At 41.3% G+C, this 19,144-nt stretch overlaps 2 protein-coding genes across 3 annotated transcripts in view; one reads left to right on the plus strand and one right to left on the minus strand.

Annotated features, from left to right (window-relative positions):
- The first annotated feature begins 3,201 nt into the window (after window positions 1-3,201).
- Window positions 3,202-14,431, plus strand: WDR45B (WD repeat domain 45B). The gene is made up of 10 exons (XM_033139600.1): window positions 3,202-3,421; window positions 7,455-7,529; window positions 7,932-8,033; window positions 8,695-8,782; window positions 8,900-8,994; window positions 9,728-9,918; window positions 10,948-11,033; window positions 12,034-12,135; window positions 12,345-12,466; window positions 12,945-14,431. Exons 1-10 carry the CDS (start codon window positions 3,355-3,357, stop codon window positions 13,049-13,051), a joined length of 1,035 nt encoding a protein of 344 aa, XP_032995491.1. The 5' UTR covers window positions 3,202-3,354; the 3' UTR covers window positions 13,052-14,431.
- A 2,537-nt stretch (window positions 14,432-16,968) lies between these two features.
- The window catches only part of FOXK2 (forkhead box K2), a 33,093-nt gene continuing 30,917 nt past the window's right edge, over window positions 16,969-19,144 (minus strand). For both annotated transcript variants that reach the window (XM_033139603.1, XM_033139602.1), the window contains exon 9: window positions 16,969-19,067. In XM_033139603.1, coding sequence (XP_032995494.1) covers window positions 18,871-19,067 — 197 coding nt within the window. In that variant the 3' untranslated portion in view covers window positions 16,969-18,870. The remainder of the gene's footprint in view (window positions 19,068-19,144) is intronic.

The following is a 19,144-nucleotide window of genomic DNA, read 5'->3' on the forward strand; positions in this document are numbered from 1 at the left end:
GGGTACAAATTATTATTATTATTATTATTATTATTATTATTATTATTATTATTATTATTATTACATTGAATGTAATGAATGCCTCAGAATGGTTGAGGCAACCTAGTCAGATGGGTGGGGGCAAATAATAAAATTATTATTATTATTATTATTTATTAGCTGATAGTTGGTTTTTAAGTAAACGGGGGGTATTTTCCCCATTGGCGTGCTGTTCTGTTTTCAACTTATGTTAATATGGTTTTGCTTTTTATTTTATATTGTTCAGTTTGATTTGAATTGAAAACATTTCTGATGGTGTATTTTTTTATTTTTTTACTCTGTTTTTCCTTTACTGGGCAGAGTTCTCTTAAGAACATCTACCCTCTGTTACCCCTTGGCTGCCACCACCATCTTCCAGGTGAACAACCAGAAGCCACATGACATCATCAATAACACTTGTTGTTTCAGAGCTACTACTGCAAGAGCAGTATCACCTGCCTATGAATCTTATTTTATTGTTGAAATCCACTATAGGAACATAAGGTGCTGGACCAGACCAAAGGCCCACCTGTTCTCACAGTGATCAATGAGAAGCCTCTGGGAAGTCCACAAGCAGGACATTAGCACAACAGTACTCTTCTCCACTTGTGCTCCTCAGCAATTAGTATTCAAAGGCATACCACCTTATGATACTGGAGGCAAAAAAGGCCATTACATTGATAGAAAAATTATGGAGAATAAGGCCAAGTTAACTCTTAACGCCATCCAAGTTGGTGGCCATTACTACATCATACAGTAGCTAATTCCATAGTTTTAACTGTTTGCTAGGTGAAGAAGACTGATCGCCGAAGAATTGATGCTTTTGAATTATGGTGCTGGAGGAGACTCTTGAGAGTCTCATGGACTGCAAAAAGATCAAACTTATCCATCCTTAAATAAATCAGCCCTGAGTGCTCACTGGAAGGGCAGATCCTGAAGTTGAGGCTCCAGTACTTTGGCCACCTCATGAGAAGAGAAGACTCCCTGGAAAACACCCTGATGTTGGGAAAGATGGAGGGCACAAGGAGAAGGGGACAACAGAGGATGAGATGGTTGGACAGTGTTCTCGAAGCGACTAGCATGAGTTTGTCCAAACTGCGGGAGGCAATGGAGGATAGGGGTGCCTGGCCTGCTCTGGTCCATGGGGTCATGAAGAGTCGGACACGACTGAATGACTGAACAACAACAGGTGAAGAAGTATTTCCTTTTCTCTGTCCTGAATCTTCTAAGTTTCAGATTCATTGAATGATCCTGAGTTTTAGCATGAGAGGGGGATAAAAACCTACCCAGATCCACTTTCTCCATACTATATATAATTTTATTCACCCTTTTTGTAAACTGAAAAGCCCCAAGTGAAGTAAGGAGTTGTTCCAGCCCCTTGATCTTATTGGTTGCTCTTTTCTGCATCTTTCCCAGCTCTACAGTATCATCTTTGAGAGGAGCAGAATTTCAAGTACAACACACAAGATTTAAACTTTTACTGAGCCATCCACCACAACCCCAAATATATTTCCTGCTCAATCACCACCAGTTCAGTGTATGTGAGAAAAAAACTTTTCCCCCTCTGATATACAGGTACAGTACATCATTTTACACTTGCTTACACTAAATTACATTCACCATTTTAATGTCTATCCGGTCTGAAGAGATGGTTGAGAGTTCCTAACAATCCCTTTTTGTTTTTACCAGCCTACACAATTTGCTGTCATCAGCAAAGTTGTTGACCTCATTGCTCACCCCCAATTCAAGACTGAATGTCTTAATTGGCACTCCCAGGCAAAGGTACTCAGAGCTTTTCTTCTCTTGCCTTTTTAAATTTAAAAAACAAAACAAATCCAGCCTTTAGCCCTCCTAGAAAGTAAATTATGAAGCAAAATGGCATGACAGACCCTTGTGTCTTAAAAATGAGTATTAGGTTCTGCAGACACACTTCAAAGTTCCTGAAATTATGGAAACATGTGAGAAGCTTAATGAAGGCAGCAGACCCTGTGTGCTAAGTGGGTGCCAGCCATGGCTAACTCTGGAGAATCAACAAATGTAAAAGCTAATTAACTGAGGTAATTTCCTTGTGAGGTGAGCGCCTGGGGACAAGCCATTTAGGCCACACAAAAGGGCGAAAGGGTAAGCCTCATTTGCAAATGTGTGGGCTTCATCCCTCTCTCAACTGAGGCTTTGGTTTAAAAGACATCATTACTGTTTTAAGAGTTAAGAGCCATGTACCCAGGAAACTGAAAGGAACAGTCAGTTGGGATGTGCCCTGCAGAGCGAAAGAGGCCACAAAGAAAGGCGGCTGATACTGCTTACTATGGAGTAAGCTGGCAAGTTTTATGGGGCTGCTGCTGTCACCTTTCTCCAGAATTAGGCTCAGCTTCAGGTTGTATAGATGTGTAAATAAACCATATATCAAAACGAACATGACAGCCTCTGTCATGTCTCATTCCTGAAGGAAAGACTAACTGTGGGGTAAGAACAGGGCCAGATTTAAGTTTGATGAGGCCATAAGCTACTGATGGTAATGGGACCCTTTCTATGTCCAGCTGTCCTTTATCAACAAATTGTCACTGTTTTTTGTGTTGAATATATGCTATATGGTAATTTATGGACCTAATAGGTATCTAAAGCCATTTGCACATAACAAAATATGTATTTTATCAAAGTAATTGTTGTAGTAAAATGCAATTATCTTATATTTTGGAAATGTACATCGTTTTTTCCCCTTTAAATTTTTTGGGGGCTCCCAAGAGAGTAAGAAGCACGTCTGCAACCCCTGGAATGGCGGTGACTTTACTGGGGGCTGAGTTGCCCCACGTCCAGCGGGTCTTTTGCCTCTTCGTAACCGCATTTAGAACCCCTTACCTCTCTTGCAAGGGTAGCGAAGGCGACACGCAATAGACACCGTGAGAGGCGCGAGAAGAGAGCGCAGTACGGCGGCCACGAGAAGGGCTTTCCCCGTCGCCCACCTTTCCCGGTGGCGCCAGCCAGGTGAGAGCCGGGCTGCTGATCGTTAGCTTGGCACTCCGCCGGACGGCCTGCCTTGAGCGACGCGCTCTGCGCTCGGAAAGAGGGGGGTGCGTACGTAGCAGGCTGGGGAATGGAAAGAGCGAAGCCGAGGAAGGCGAAGGCGGTAGCAGCAGCGGCCGGCGTTCGACAGTTCAGCTCTCCTCTGGTCAGCCTGGGAGGGCTCATTGGACGCGCTCGGTGCTCGGCGCGGCGCCTGTCTAGTCCGGAAGGAATCGTGGCGCTGCCGCCCCCTCAGGCCAGTGACCCTCCCCCGATGGTGTGAAGGACCCCCCCCCCTCCCCTCCGCGGCTGCGGCCTTCCCCGGAGTCCGGCGCCATGAACCTTCTCCCAGCCAACCCGCACGGGAATGGGTTGCTGTTCGCCGGCTTCAACCAGGACCACGGTAAAGACCCTCGCGGGGCGCCGGGGGGTGGGGGAGTCAGGGGTCCGCCTGTCCTCCCGCGGGGGAGGCGTTCGGGCTTGGCGGGTTTCCTTTCCTCCCCCGTGTTCAGCGTCCATAATGGGATGAGGTTGGGAGAGGCGAAAGTTGAGTTTTTCGCCCCCTCCCAAATAATTCCAGGCCTTCCGAGGAGGGGGAGGCGCAGGTCTCGAACCCGCGGCCAGTCTAGACGGATGCCTGAGCACAAAAAAGTGCGGGCGAGGAGGAGGTCTTTGCCTTCCCTTCTTGGGGCAAAGAGAGGGGGCTGCCTTCTCCGGGCTCAGACACATCTCTTTCCCCCCAGCAGGTTGCCTTTGTCCCTTAAGTTTGTGTTGCTTGGCGCTCTCTGTTAACGTTGATGGGTGCCAATACTTCCCCCTTTGGCCTCGTCTCTCCCCTTTCCGTTTTCCGGCCTCTGATTAGTGCGCTTGGGTGTTTATGGGGCGCAGTCGGTGTCTGATGTTTTGCAAAATGCGCGGGGAGGATCGGCCTCTGCACTGAGACACCAAGACAGGGGAGGCAGTTGCTTCCATTCTCCTCCTTGCCTTCTCAGACTTCCACGCGGAGCCTTGTTTTGTCCTAATACAACAGTGCTTGGCCCAGCCCAGATGCTTTACCCCTTGTACATTGCCTCATCCTGTTCTCCTTTAGTCTTTCTCTTTAAAAACCTGCGTATATTGAGCTCCTTGTTGGGCATGTGTGTCAGGCTTGCCCTCCTACTCAATGCCATTTCCACTGCAACTGATGCATAATTCAACAGTTCCCACAAACAGGCGCCAAAGCTGGACTTAGGGCTAAGATGTGTGTTTTGGCCCAGTTGTGAACTGAATCATTCTACTCCTCAGATTGCCTTTCTTGAATTTTCATTAAATTGCAGCTCTTTCAGCGGTAGCTGCTTTCTTGGGCATATGAATTTGCACACAGAATTTAATGTCCTGAACAGTAAAGGGCACATAGGAGAAAGTTTTGCAACATTATGACCTACGGTATCTCACAATCACAGTAAAGAAGCAAAATTTCTAGATACCCTAAGTGACTGTTCCTTTGGTCATGGAACCAACTAGAAAGTCAGCAACCCTGAGGTTAATCTTGAGTGGTGCCCAGGACCTGATGCAAATGTAATTGTTGTCATGCCAATTGGGAGCAGTGACCATAGCACAATTAAATTAAATGTGCTTTGATTTCAAAACAGGAAACTTCCCCAAAGCTTGGTAAAAAGGAAGTTGAAAGACAAAGTCAAGTGGGTTGGATCACTCCAAATTGCTGGAACTTGTTTAAAAACGCAGTATTAGAAACTCAGCTGGCGTGTACACCATAGATGGCAAAAAGTATCATGAGGGCCAAGAGGATGCCAGTTTGGTAATGTGCAGAGTCAAAGAAGCCGTTAGAGGCAAGAAGGCTTCCTTTAACAAAAGGAAGTCTTGTCCAAATGAAGAGAACAAAAAGGAACACAAAATGGAGTCTCCCAAGAATTGGTATTGGTATTTGCGCTTTATAACTTGTTCACAAATGATCAAGAGTTAGGAAGGGGTGAGCAGTGAGGTGCCCACATTTAATGATGAAACTGAATTGTTCAGGGTCTTTAAAATGAAAAGAGATTGTGAAGAGCTCCAAAAGGACCTTTCCAAAACTGAATGAATGATTGGTAAAATGGCAAATGCAACTCATTGTAAATGAATGGTTAGCACTAGGAATAATAATTTTACATATACACTCATGGGCTTTGAACTAGTGGTGACTGACCAGGAATGAGACTTGGGGTAATAGTGGATGTCAGCACAGTGTGCAGCAATTGTGAAAAAAAGCCAAATTCCATGCTAGGGGGCATTAGAAAAGGAACTGAAAATAAAACTGCCAATGTCACAATGACATACAAATATGTGTTGCAACCACATTTGGAATATTGTGTAGTACAGTTCTGGTCAGCTCACCTCAAAGAAGGATATTGTACAGTTGGGAAAGGTTCAGAAAAGTACAACCAAAATGATAAGGGGAATGGATCTTCAATGGAAGGTTGCAGTGTTTGGGGCTTCTTAGTTTAGATAAAAGGAGAATCAGAGGTGACATAAAAGTCTATAAAATTATGCATGGCATGGAGAGAATGGACAAAAAAGTCCCCCCAAACACACACACACACACACACTCATAACACTAGAACTGGTGGACCTCTAATGAAGCTGAATGTTGGAAGATTCAGAACAAATGAGAGAAAGTACTTCTTCACACAGTACATTGTTAATATGTGGAACTCACTTCAAGAGGAGGCAGTGATGTCCACCAACTTTTGGATGGCTTTAAAAGAGGACTGGACAAATTCATGGAGGATAAGGCTATCAATAGTCATGATAACTGTCTCCCCAGTTGGAGGCAGTAATGTTTCTGAATACCAGTTGCTGGAAAGCACAAGAGGGAAGAGTGTTCTTGTGCTCGGGTCCTGCTTTTGAGTTTTGCGCAGGCATCAGGGTGGCCGCTGAAGTACAGGACAATGGACTGGATGGAGCATTGGCTTGATCCAGCAGGCAGTTCTTATGTTCTTACAATTATCCCTAATTAGTAGCAATGACAAATAGTTTGTCATTTTAATTTATTAGGGAAGCTAGTTCAAATTGAGTGACTACACCGATCATGTGCTTGCAAATTGAGGAGTGTCCTATGTTTATTGTGCTCTTGTTCATTTCATAGTTGTTTTTCTAAGAAAAATTACACTTGTTTAGGTGCACATTTAACATTTCATGTGTTCCCCTAAATACAGTGTGTGAGGCATCCCAAATTGATGTGGCCCCTAGTGAATGACTTAGCAAAAATAGACATCCTAGCTAGTGTTCTTTTTTTTCTGCCTAGAAAATAGGCTATGACTCACTAGAGTAACACAAGTTAAGGATCAACTTCCTTGTAGTAAACTTCACCCCAGAAAAGCTTATGCTTAGCTATTCTTTACCTTGAGAATATTTTATGGCAGTTATCTGAGACGTCACTTCAGTGGACTTTCATAGAATGCATAAGCTAGTAAAATGTTCATTCTATTTGCACCAGAAACTTTATAGCATGTGGGTTGTATGGGCTACACCAGGAGCTGAAACCTACAGGATGCAGTTTCCTAGGGTGCTTGTTTATAGTCTAGTAGAGTTATTGGAATTCCAGCTTTCATCTTAGCAACAAATTCAGATGTGCTGGTTTTGACTTATAAAGCGTTAAACAGATCAGGACTGCAATATCTCAAGGACCACCTCTCCCCACATGAAATTATTTGGTTCCTGCGATCATCACACAAGACCCTTCTTTGGGTGCCTCCACCACGAGAGGTCTGAAAGGTGGCAGCACAAGAACGGGCGTTTTATGTGGAGGCTCATAAATTCAAGGTTCATTCTCGTCCTTATAGTGAATAAAGTTTTGAGCTGGCTGAAAGGGAAAATATGAAGGTTGATGTATTTGATTGTGTTTCTTGGTAAGCAAATAAATGGGAAAAATAATATGCAGTTACTATAAATGCTGAGGTAGAGGAACAGAAGGGGGGAAAAGGGAAGATACATTTTTCTCAATAACCGGCATCAACTACAAGAAACAGGAAATGTGTGGTTGACAGAGCTCTCAATTTAAGCCTGTTGCGGGCCAGCCTTTTAAAAAACAAATTACACTTGGCAGAATAAGGACTCCCTAATCCCTACAAACTGCTGTGCAAGTTTGATCCTAAATAGCTAAGAAAATACATCAGGTTCCAGGCGTCTTTATAGCTTTTAGTGCCAGTTGCTTTTCTGAAATGTTCACAAATCCATTCTACTGCCATGGGCACAATTTAACCACTGTAATGCATTGGATCTACTTGCAGTTAGATTCCTGTATTGCCTGTTGTGAATAAGAGCATCTCTGGCAGGGAAGAGTCTTACCTGATCTTCTTAATGGGAGATGCCTGGGACTTCTGTACACAGAGCATGTGCTACTACTGAGCTATGGTCCTTTGCCCATTGATTCCTGATGTAGTAATCCTCTTCTTTTTTAGGGTGCTTTGCTTGTGGGATGGAAAATGGATTTAGAGTGTTTAATGCAGATCCACTCAAAGAGAAGGAGAAACAAGGTGAGATTCTTCCTCAATATACATAGTTGTTCTGCTGTGCCATTTTTTCCATCTTAAACCACATGCTGTGCAACCCTTTACCCTCAAGTAACTGTGCGTAGAACAGAGATTTCACTTGCCGGAATTTGAGTACAGTTTTCTAAAACTTTGATCCAGTAGAATATTGCTGTGTCCATAATGTATAGTCAGAAGAAGGCTCTGAGCAGGCTTTTCTGATGATGATGAAGCATTGTCTTGAAATGAGGCACTCCAGGAATAAAAAGTAAAAGAGGACTGACCTCAGCTGCATTTTAACTTGGAGTCTTTGGAGAGAATCCTCTTGATACACAAAGACGTTCCAGTATTAATAAACTTTTCTTTGCTTTGAGTGTTTAATTAAAAATGTCCCTTTTCCCTCTCCAGAATTTCTAGAAGGAGGTGTTGGCCATGTTGAAATGTTGTTTCGCTGCAATTATTTAGCTTTGGTTGGTGGAGGAAAAAAACCCAAATACCCACCTAATAAAGGTAAAGTATTGAGCAGTAAGTAAGCAATAGCTTAGGGCTGAGTTCAGCACTAAACATTTCCAAGCAGCTTTAATGTAACTGGTGTTCAAGCAGATTTTATCGTAGACTTCCTGGGTAGTTTTAAATTTGAATAAATGTGGACTTAGCTGGCACCCTTCTCGAGTTGTGCAGTGGCGAATCATTCCTTTTAATGCCAGGTGCTAGCTAGAGCAATCTGTGACCTATTGTTACCCTGTATTCAGGATAATTTGTGTTTTTCCAGATGGTCAAAGGATAAACAGATTTTGATAAGCAGCCATGATACTGCACTCCCGCATAAATAGGAATAAAAAGCTATTGGCAGTAGCAGGTGGGGAGGGTGAAGAAGAGGGTAGACTAAGCTTCAGAATGCCATCATATAAGACATGTTTGGATGTAGTTGATGCTTCTATTTTCTCCTGCCCCAAACCAATTGTAACTTAATGCTAACTGTACAATGTCTAATTTTGAAGATCTGAACTTGGGGCATGGTTTTTGTTTTTGTTTTTGTTTTTTTGCCAAGTGAACCAGTGCAAACTGGGTAGTCTGGGATGCAGTAGACCTCATGTAGCATCCCTGGAAGCACTTTATAAGATTGCCAGGTATTATTTTAAGACTAATAAGGCCATTTCCATTTCTGCAGTGATGATCTGGGATGATCTGAAAAAGAAGACCGTTATCGAAATAGAATTTTCCACAGAAGTCAAAGCAGTTAAGCTGCGAAGAGATAGGTGAGTCTGGTCACACTCTGTTGTATGGAGAGCTTCTTCTAGTTTGTCCAGTTTGGAGTTGGACCAGTTTAGCTGGACATGATGCTAATTGGTGTGCCCTTGCCTTCTTTCTTTCAGAATCGTGGTAGTTCTGGACTCTATGATTAAGGTTTTCACATTCACGCACAACCCTCACCAGTTGCATGTCTTTGAAACCTGCTACAATCCTAAAGGTAAGTGTTATCCACTACATAAAGTGTAAGAGGAACAAAGAAAGATCATGTGCTGTTGTTCTTCTGTTTGTTATTGTACTCCTAATGATAACTGATGCTGTCTATTTTGCACACCCTAGGACTTAACTATATAAAAAACTATTTGGACCTTTCTCATGCTTTGCAAGTCATGTGATGCTGAGCCATACCATCCTTGTCATCCCCATTAAGTGCAGTGGAAAAGCTTATGAAACCATTTGTCCTCCCATCTCCCCATAGTTTTCATGTTGGATTTGGAAAAAAGAAAAAAACATTGTTGGAAAATGCATTGTTGGAATATGGAATTTCAGGGCTAATTGTCAATTTTGGGTGGGAGTCAACGGTATGCTATGATGAACATTACATCACTGCGAGCATTGCAGCTTTTCCGACAAAACAGTTTCCCCTCTCCTCCTCCTCCTGTGTGCTGCTCTGGGGGTTCTTCCAATCACCCTGAGCCAATTTTGTGGGCCATGGAAGCAGGAGAAGAGGGGAAAGCCCCATTGTGCAAACGGAAGCCCTAATGCAGGGTTTCCATTGACAGTAAATCCTGCCTTTTGCTTATACAGACATTGACACTCATGGCTAAGTGGTAACATGAAGCTTCCTAGCTTGCTTTTTTGAGTGTTCCAAGTACTCTCAAAACTTATTTTCAGAAGGAAGGTGGGGAGGACAGAGATGGTAGTAAAAATGCCTATTCTAAATTGTATTTCAGGTCTTTGTGTCCTGTGCCCAAACAGTAATAATTCCCTACTTGCATTCCCTGGAACACATACTGGACATGTGCAGATAGTGGACCTGGCAAATACAGAGAAACCTCCTGTAGATATACCAGCTCATGAAGGGGTCTTGAGTTGCATAGCTCTTAACCTACAGGGAACAAGAATTGCTACAGCATCAGAAAAAGTAAGTCAATGATTTTACTCCACAGTTGGCTAGAAAACAACACAAGAGTCCTTAATGGTTTAGAATGGTTTAGAATGAACCTTGAATTGTGTCATCTTGAGAGTCTGGCATTTTAATAGGTGCATTGTATAGTCTTTAATTTACTGTTAAGCCTACTGGGAAGACTATATCTAACACAGAAGTTGAATTTATGAAAGTCTTGGCTTTAAAGTTTATACAAAAAGTTGGTGACCTTTGTGGCCGTAGTGATTACGTTTGAAAATACGCATGCTGTTATTGCAAATATTGGTTAAGAGATCAACTATACATTCTTTGGCAGCCTGTAACCTGCATTGCTTCAAATAAGTTCCCTGGCTATTCGTTCCTCAGTCAAACCTTTCATCCTGCTGCCTCACTATTGCATGCCAGAATCTTCCAAAATATGTAATAAATGTGTTATATACTAGGTTCAGACAGTACAGTCATACCCCGGGTTACGCACACCCCGTGTTGCGGGCGTTGGAGTTGCGAACGCCCACAACCCAGAAGTGTTTCCGGAGCACGCATAACCCCCGGATGTGCAGAAGCGTTCTGCGCACTTCATGCATGCGCAGAAGCGCTCAAATCGCGCTTCCAGGTTTTTTTTCCCATGCGTTCATGATACGCACGCGTGCGTTACGTACCGCGACCCAGAACGGATCACGTACATAACCCAGGGGACCACTGTATACAGTATAAATCCAGTTCATGTAGACTTTCTCAATTTTTCTGTCAAAATACTGGCTTTAGTGGCATTGATCTTGGATATATTCATCCAGATAAACCTGAGAGGATTTCCAAATATGTGGGAAGGATAGCACCAGGTAACAAAAATAATTCCATATGGGAAGGGCAAAGATGTGCAGCTACAATAGTGTAGGGTGGTGAAAAAATGACAGAGCCATCATCTGGGAAGTGAACAGCTGTATCCTAATGTTGTGTTCTGGGAAGAACTTGTGTTTCTTTGAAAGGCTCCCCTCACATCTTTAATGTGTGCTATTGCTTTTCAAGGGGACCCTAATAAGAATATTTGATACATCATCTGGGCATTTAATCCAGGAACTGCGCAGAGGGTCTCAGGCTGCCAATATTTACTGGTAAGATTTATTGTTTTGTTAATGTGTTGGGGGGATTGGAGGAATCATGCTTTGCCTTGGATCATCAGCGAGATGGAGTGGCCGTTGTACAAATGGGGGTTTCATGCTTTAAAACTACTCCCCAGTTTTCCAGTTAAGAGACATGAACTTCCTGTGTGTGAATAATTTTCTTCCATCTGTAACCTGTTAATTATACAGCTGATACTGTCAGCTGGCTTTTCACATTAGCCAGTTCAGTGTTATGTGTAGCACATCAGACAAATCTAAACATTAGGCTTGGTATCTGAAAATTATTTGGGGGAAATGTGACACCACAGAGGTAGAGAAATGAACAGCAGTACAGTTCAAGAGGAATTTAATCCAATTGAGAGTTGTGCATTAAACACAAAAATGGGAGTGGGGGTTAAGTCTGAGAGCTACAGTGTATGAGATATACAATAAAGCATCAGTTCAAACATGAACTTTTCTATAGTCTGCTTAGCTTTAAAAAGTTGAGGGAACGAGAAACTCAGAATGAAAACTCAGAATTAAAGTAGCATTCATCCTGCAACTGTGTTGGTTTATGGAGGAACTAAGATACTAATTAAGAAGTAATTATGCCTCACCAATATCTGTGTGCCCTTTTCTTCAGCTACATGTATTATGGAGGAGTTAATGCTTTTTAAAGGTGTGAATATATTTCCCTCCCTCCCGTCTATGTGGTATACTTCTGGGGTGAATGCTCTTTCACTTTCTACCACTTCAGTTGCTGATGCTGCTTCACTCTGCATCAACACCTGCTGATAAAAGGTTAGCATCTCACTGGATATGTTGTTGCAAGGTGACATTGCTTTAGATAACCTCCCAAAAACCTAGAGTTAAGAGTTTCTAAGATACTTGGGAAAGAGGTTGGCTTATAGTGTTTGAAAAGATGCAGTATACTCACACAGGCATTTCTTTAAAAAGTAACATTCCATGACAGTGGTGATATAAGCAGACTTGTTTCTGACTTCTCCTTTAGCATTAACTTCAACCAAGATGCTTCTCTCATTTGTGTGTCAAGTGATCATGCCACAGTGCACATTTTTGCTGCGGAGGATCCTAAGAGGAACAAGCAGTCGAGGTAAGCAGCTGGGGCCAGTGTGATGATCTCTAGGCAAAAATGATTAGATAACTTCATACAGGAAGAATGTATCAGTAGCTAAAATAAATAATTAAAATAATCATTAAAATAATTGTGAACCTTAATACATGCTGCTAGGAGCCAGTTTGCTTCAGTGCCTGCACTACTGGGTTGAGATGATTCTGAAGAGAGCTTTCTTTCTTTTTCAGCTTAGCATCTGCCAGCTTCCTGCCCAAATACTTCAGTTCCAAATGGAGTTTTTCCAAATTTCAGGTTCCCTCAGGCTCCCCCTGCATCTGTGCCTTTGGAACAGAGCCGAATTCTGTCCTAGGTAAGAATCTCGAGTTGCACCAAAAATCAAACAAGGCCTCTCAACCGTGCATATCCCAAACACAGCCTATGAATTTAAGCAGCTGTGCTCATCAAACTTTTTAGAGCAATCTCCCCCTGTCCTTGATGGGAGTGCCATTTATATAAATGGGTTTTAACTCCAGATTAAATGTGCATATGATAGCAGCCTAAGATTGTAAAAATGTTTAGATTGCAAGGAATGTTGAACGCTCAATATTGTTGCTTGAGATCTCACGGAGGGCAGCTTAATGATTCATCAAGAACTATCTGGGATGGGGCAAGCCAGGCGCTAGAACTGATTGGCGTATATAACACAGCTCTTATAGGAGAACATTTCTTAGCCTGCAGGTAATGTGGCGTCTCTTGCTGCTCTCACAAGCAAAAGCTGTGCAGTGAAACACAATGTGTAAGCAGTTGACTTCCGTTGCCAAACTGAAAACAGTATCTTTCTCTTGCAGCGATCTGTGCAGATGGCAGCTACTACAAATTTTTATTCAATCAAAAAGGGGAATGCTCCAGGGATGTCTATGCTCAGTTCCTAGAAATGACTGATGACAAACTTTGACTGAACTGATGGAAATTTGTAGGTGGGGGGGAAGGATATCTGGAACCCCGTCCTGCTTATTCTCCCTTTCCTGAAGAGATGGCCTCTTACTTCCTTCAGTCAACTGTGCTGCTTAAGATGGGACAGATGACTTTAAGAAGCCCAAACCAGTATGGACAGAGCAAGACAGAGGACTACTACGTTAACTGTCAACAGCTGGTTTTAAATGTTAAGTTTTGGCTGCTGTTGTTCCTTCAATTTTTTTTATTTTTTATTTTTAAAAAATGTTTCCATAGCCTGTGCCTATTGGGTTTCTCTCTGTAAGTACACTGTGAAGCTTAGTGCCTGCCACTCCGTAAGAGTGAAGGGGCAGGAGATTACTAAGGTTTAAACAGTGAATGGGACATGTCAAAAGTACATACAGATTTGAGTTCTAGTACCGAGCTTAAGGAGGTGGCAGGAAATCTATACCAGGAGTTTCTGCCTTTGTACATGTCCTTTTCTTCCTATCTTCTAATACACAGAAAGGAATATTATAGCAAGTTGGCTCTTAGTTGCACTTGCTCTGACATAGATAGAATGCTCAAGGTCCTTGTTTTCATGCTGTTATAAATAGATATTAACTTGTTTGTCATTTGTCAGAGGTGCCAAAAGAAATCCATAGCAAACATCATTAAAGTACTGTTGGCCTAAATAACCATTCTGCAGGGCAGGAAGTGGCATAGGACAATGTTGAGATGTTGGGAAAGTGACAGCAAACAGCTTAGATATTGGAAATAACCATTCCAGACACTTCAGTTCTTGATCCATTGGTATTTGCACTTGGGTTGTGCTGGGGAAGTTCTACAAGTACAAGATAATCTGTAATGACCAAGAGGGTAGTATATTGAACAACAAGAAGGGGGAAATAGTGACCCTCCAGATGTTACTGGACTTCACTCATCAGTGCTAGGCAGCATGGCCAAGGATGATGAGAGGTGTAGTCAAACAGCTGGAGGGCTGTGGCTTTCCCACCTTATAGCCTGTTAGAAATCCTATCATACAGCAAGCTTATTATGTGTTCAGAACAAACTAAGCCGCTGTCTCTCTGAACACTAAGTAGTACTTCAATCACAACACTATATTTTGGGAAATGAGGTATTTGGACACATAATTTGAAGTTACCAATATCATCCCCTTAAAACACAACTTCAATTATTAGCTTCCTTGATTTCATGCATACTTCAAAATTAATTGAAGTCTTGGTTCAAGTTGAAAAGTATTGGAATTTGTCATTTAACTAAAACCTATATTCAGATGTCAGTTTGCATGTTGCTTTTAAATGTGTATTTAATCATGGAAATTGTTTTGCACACCTTTTGTAATTTTCTTTAATTAAAGTGACTTAATTTGCTGTATTCATTTCATGGCAACTGAAGTTCTGTATATGGGTCCTTTGTTTTATTTAAATTGCCTAAATAGCTCAAGGTCAATTAGGAGTAGGATGCATGTCATCTATGGCACTAATAGATTGTATCCAACAATGTTGCTGAGATTTTTAATTAGTGGACCAGTGAAAGGAAACATGTTTGTTGAGTCTAGGTGGACAAACAGTCTGTATAAGGTAGTTTTCTCTTTCCTATCTATGCTTTTGGCCAAATTATTTGACACCAACTTCCAATTCTTATCATTACCTTTTGTTCTAGGGGTATCCTTTTATCATAGTGTTTTTAAACAGTGATGTTATCTTTAAAAAAACAGGCTAATAAGAAAAAAAAACAATTTGAAAGTGTTGTTTCTTTGCTGAAATCCATCACTGCAAGACTCTTGCCAAATCTCATAAAACTCAGGTAAAGAAGTAATGTTTGCAGAATATTTCAAGCAGGATAGGTATGCTGAAGCAAAATAAACAGGAAGTTCAGTTCCACAGGTTGAAGTAAGGTAACATAAAAAAAAATCTCTGTTATTATTAACACTAGTTTGTCAATTTTAACACATTTACTTCACACACATTTAAGACTTAACAAATGCTGAGTCTTCTGTATTTCATCTTCCATGACCCTCACTGTTATGCATATTGTCTATAAGGATAGTGTGTGTGTATATACACATACATGCCTACCTCTGCCAACCCTAGGATAATATATCTACCGAAGTAGACTCGTTTGAAAGCTTATAATGTAATACACTTTCGCTCCACCATCCTATGAATGTTCAGGAAAAGAAACTTAAGTGTTAACATTTGTGTGCATGCATGTCTCCTTTCTCACCAATGCCATATTCCCACTTGACAGATAAACTTTCTCCTGCCACTGTTAAAATGAGTTGAGAGGTTTCTTCCCACAGCACATGAAATAAGATTGGATTAACGATCCTCTCCAGTAGGGGCTTGTCTGACTGGTTTTGAAAGAAATAGACTACTTACAAACACAAGTACAATCTAGAACAGCCATTAATAGTTAAATGCATATGCCGTTTCTATGCACCTGAGCCTTGGCCATGGGAAAACACTAGCTAAAATCACAATAATTCATGCGTAAAGGAAAGTCAAATTCTGATGAAAAATAGGCACTGTTCAGTGCAGAAACAACTTTTAGTAACTGTAGTAATGGTAGTATTAACCAAACACTAGGAAGACTCCCTGGAAAAGACCCTGATGTTGGGAAAGATGGAGGGCACAAGGAGAAGCGGACGACAGAGGATGAGATGGTTGGACAGTGTTCTCGAAGTGACTGGCATGAGTTTGGCCAAACTGCGGGAGGCAGTGAAAGATAGGGGTGCCTGGCGTGCTGTGGTCCATGGGGTCATGAAGAGTCAGACACGACTGAACGACTGAACAACAACAACAACAACAACAACAACAACAACAACAGGTACATTGGTTAACTACAACTGCAACATCAATATGGTAAGAGGCTGTGCCATGCTGCTCAGAAATTACCCAGAGTTCCTTTTCTGTGCAGCATCACTGGGGAAATACATAAACCCAGATGTTGATATGGCTAGTAGGCATTTGCTCACGTGACTCAAATTGCTCCAGGGGTGGGGTGGGGGGAATAGTCTGATTTTGTATTAATTATTTCATCCAGGCAATTGCCCACTTGGTCCAAGTGTCTTCAGAAACCTAAAATGGACTTGTATGACATTTTCTTCAGCAAATGACATTAGCACCGGTCTCAAGTAGCAGTCACACAAGGAGACAGCTGCAATGTCAGAAAGCCATAATATACATTTCAATGAAATTCTAGTATTTTTGTGCAATTACTTGTTTACAAAGGCAACTGAAGTAAAAGCTTCACGTATTACATATAACAAGGGAAGACAAAGGTAAAACACCACTGGCAGATGGAGTAGGGAAGAATTTCTGTCTTTGGTAATACTTTGTTATTACTTCCAGTGCCTATCCTACTCATGCCCTCCTGTTTCACTGTTTGAGCCCTGGCCATTGGGATTTTGTCACTTTTAAGTTATATCTAAGCTTTCCCCAGTGCTCAAATAGCATAGCATTACTTAATCAAGTTTATGGAATGCAAATGCAAGCATTTCTAGAGTACCCTGCCCATGGAAGAAGGGGTAGGTCAACAGCAGGTAAGTTTAAATAATCTTATACAGTCATACCTCGGGTTACGGCCACTTCAGGTTATGTGTTTTCGGGTTGCGCACCGCGCTGAACCAGGAAGTAACGGAACAGGTTACTTTCGGGTTCAGCGCTTCACGCATGTGCAGACGCGGCATTGCGGGTTACGGACGCGCCTCCTGCACGGATCATGTTTGCAACCTGAGCGTCCACTGTATTGAAGGCTATCATTCTATGTGCCCTTACCTGGAACCATGGCATTCTGACAGATGTGCATAGGATGGTGATGTAAATCTTGCTCCAAGATTCTGTGTCCTACACTGACTACATTAGGTGCATAAGAAAACTTCCAAGTGTGAATAAATTTTGACTGACTTAAGAATTTCACCAGATTTTTTTATTCAAAAACTTGCAGCAGTTTGCCTAATACTCATGAAATAGTAGGTTTATAACCAAATGTTTTGCCAATAATTCAGTTTAATTATTTCTAAATTAAGTGACCACAGCACAAAAAGTAGAATGCTGCAGTTACATAAATTCTTTTGCTTTACCCAGCTCATAGTGGCTGTTATAAATCCAGCTAGTGTACAGCATTTTTTCATAATCTTTTAATATGTATTATCCAGATTGACACTGTGACAGCTCTACTGTGTGGGTTAACATGATACTTGGTACAGATTTCTCATATTTGGTCTTCAGATAAACAGTTTTCAAAAACTGACTAAATATAAGCCATTCCAAGCCATTTCAGTCCATCATGAAAATACAGATTCTTCTCAAAATGAAAAAATATATATAAATAATGGTATTGCCAAAAAAGGGCAAATCAAAGGTTCAAGCCGTTCTTTACCTTTAACTCACCTTAATATGAAGGGACAAGACAGCATGTGAATGAAAGACAAAAAACAGTCTTAGCTTTTAGTTCAGTTCTGAAATGTAAGGTGGATTCTACAATCACAACTCTGAGAAGTATCCTTTAAAATGTTCAACTGCAGAACACACACTTTAAAAAAACCACATTTATTATAGTATGGTAGCCACTGTTAGAAAACCTCAACAGCTACTCTTAATGCAGACCCCAGAAGGTCTGTGCAGGACATCAAAAGTTAAAGATAAACTCATCAGATTAATTTCTACTGGTGGGCGCTTATGCTGAAAAATAATTGGATATACCTCTGACAAGTTATTTTTTTTTCTTTTTAAAAGGACTTGTGATAAAGAATTTTCTCTTTTCTAAATGAAGAACAGTCTGCCATTTTAAACATACACAATATTAAGCAAGACTCTTGTTTTACTTTAGACTGGAAAAATAAGCCAGGGACAATCAAAGTCAACACAAAGTAACAAACAGCAAAAGGTAGCAAGAAAGAGAAACAGATAAGTGCAGCTCTGGTCAAATTCATCATAGCAGTTCTTTAACGTCAGTTAACGGCTCATTTACACTGTATTTCTAATCAGTAACATGCAAGCCCAAAGAAGCATTTGATCACTACACAAGGTAATAAAATCTGATTAAATTTTATCAGGCAACTGCTAAAATATGAAAATTTGCAGATGTAACAAAGTAGCTTTATCTGAACTTTAACAGGACAAAATTAAATCATTCCATTGGTTAAAAAACCCTACATTCAGTTTTACCAAACAAAATTTCACATGAAAAGTACTGTGTGATTCCAAAGTTTCTGGAGTAGAAATGGAGTGATTTGAAATGTCAAAGACCCCATTATTTTGAAAATAAAATGAAAGTACACATCAAAAATTTCTAATTCCACATGTGAACAACAAAATACTGCATATCTACCAACAACTGCATTGGGTAGGTCATTATGAAAGGCTAGCTGCCAAGATGTAGGAAATGGCTCCTTGCCTCTGTTCCCTTTGAGGAATATACAATCGTTTGAAATCCAGTCACATGAAGTACTTATCATGCTTTGATATACTGAGATACTCAATCCTTAAAGTAATCAATCCAATAGAGCTTTTTAAAGTTGCAGACTTCCAACTTTTGTATCTCTCCTTATCTATAAAGAGTCACTTCAGAACGGCAAGGAGGAGTGGGGGAAAGGGGTCACAGCCTCTGGAACAAGATGTTGGACAGTTTGGTTTCGATTTTTAAATTAAGGAGTTCTAAGGCCACCTGTGTTTTTTTTCTCAGTGCTGAAAGTTGAAGTCACAGGGCCCCTTTCCCCACCATGTGAGAACATGTTCAATATTTTAGGTGTTTCAATGTCTCCTTTTGGCACCACGGAGCATCATTCTAAAAAGAAATATTCCTCTTAAGTTCCTAATTCTGGCTGCCTTGTTCACTCACTGCCACAGGTGGAGTTTCAACATTCACAGCTATGACTATGCTCTCTCCATCCTCCGTTTTGATACGTTTCAACTCTTGCTGATCAGACTGGTCTCCATTCTGACGTTTTGTTGGAAGAGAAGCTGATGCAGATGCATGGGTTGCTAACATGTGTAGGGGACTTGCAGCAGCTGTAAAAATAAATAAATGGAGAGACATTAAACGCAGGCAAGGCAAGAGGAAGCCCAATTCCACAAATGACTTTAGT

This window comes from Lacerta agilis, chromosome 2 (genome assembly GCF_009819535.1).
Source record: "Lacerta agilis isolate rLacAgi1 chromosome 2, rLacAgi1.pri, whole genome shotgun sequence".
Classification (NCBI taxonomy): Eukaryota; Metazoa; Chordata; class Lepidosauria; order Squamata; family Lacertidae; genus Lacerta; species Lacerta agilis.

Excerpts from the sequence above, each read along its gene's own strand:
- WDR45B (XM_033139600.1), top strand. The coding sequence starts at position 3,355 with ATGAACCTTCTCCCAGCCAACCCGCACGGGAATGGGTTGCTGTTCGCC. Across the intron at positions 3,422-7,454 it reads CGGCTTCAACCAGGACCACG|GGTGCTTTGCTTGTGGGATG; the intron begins GTAAAGACCCTC and ends CTTCTTTTTTAG. Across the intron at positions 12,136-12,344 it reads AAGAGGAACAAGCAGTCGAG|CTTAGCATCTGCCAGCTTCC; the intron begins GTAAGCAGCTGG and ends TTTCTTTTTCAG.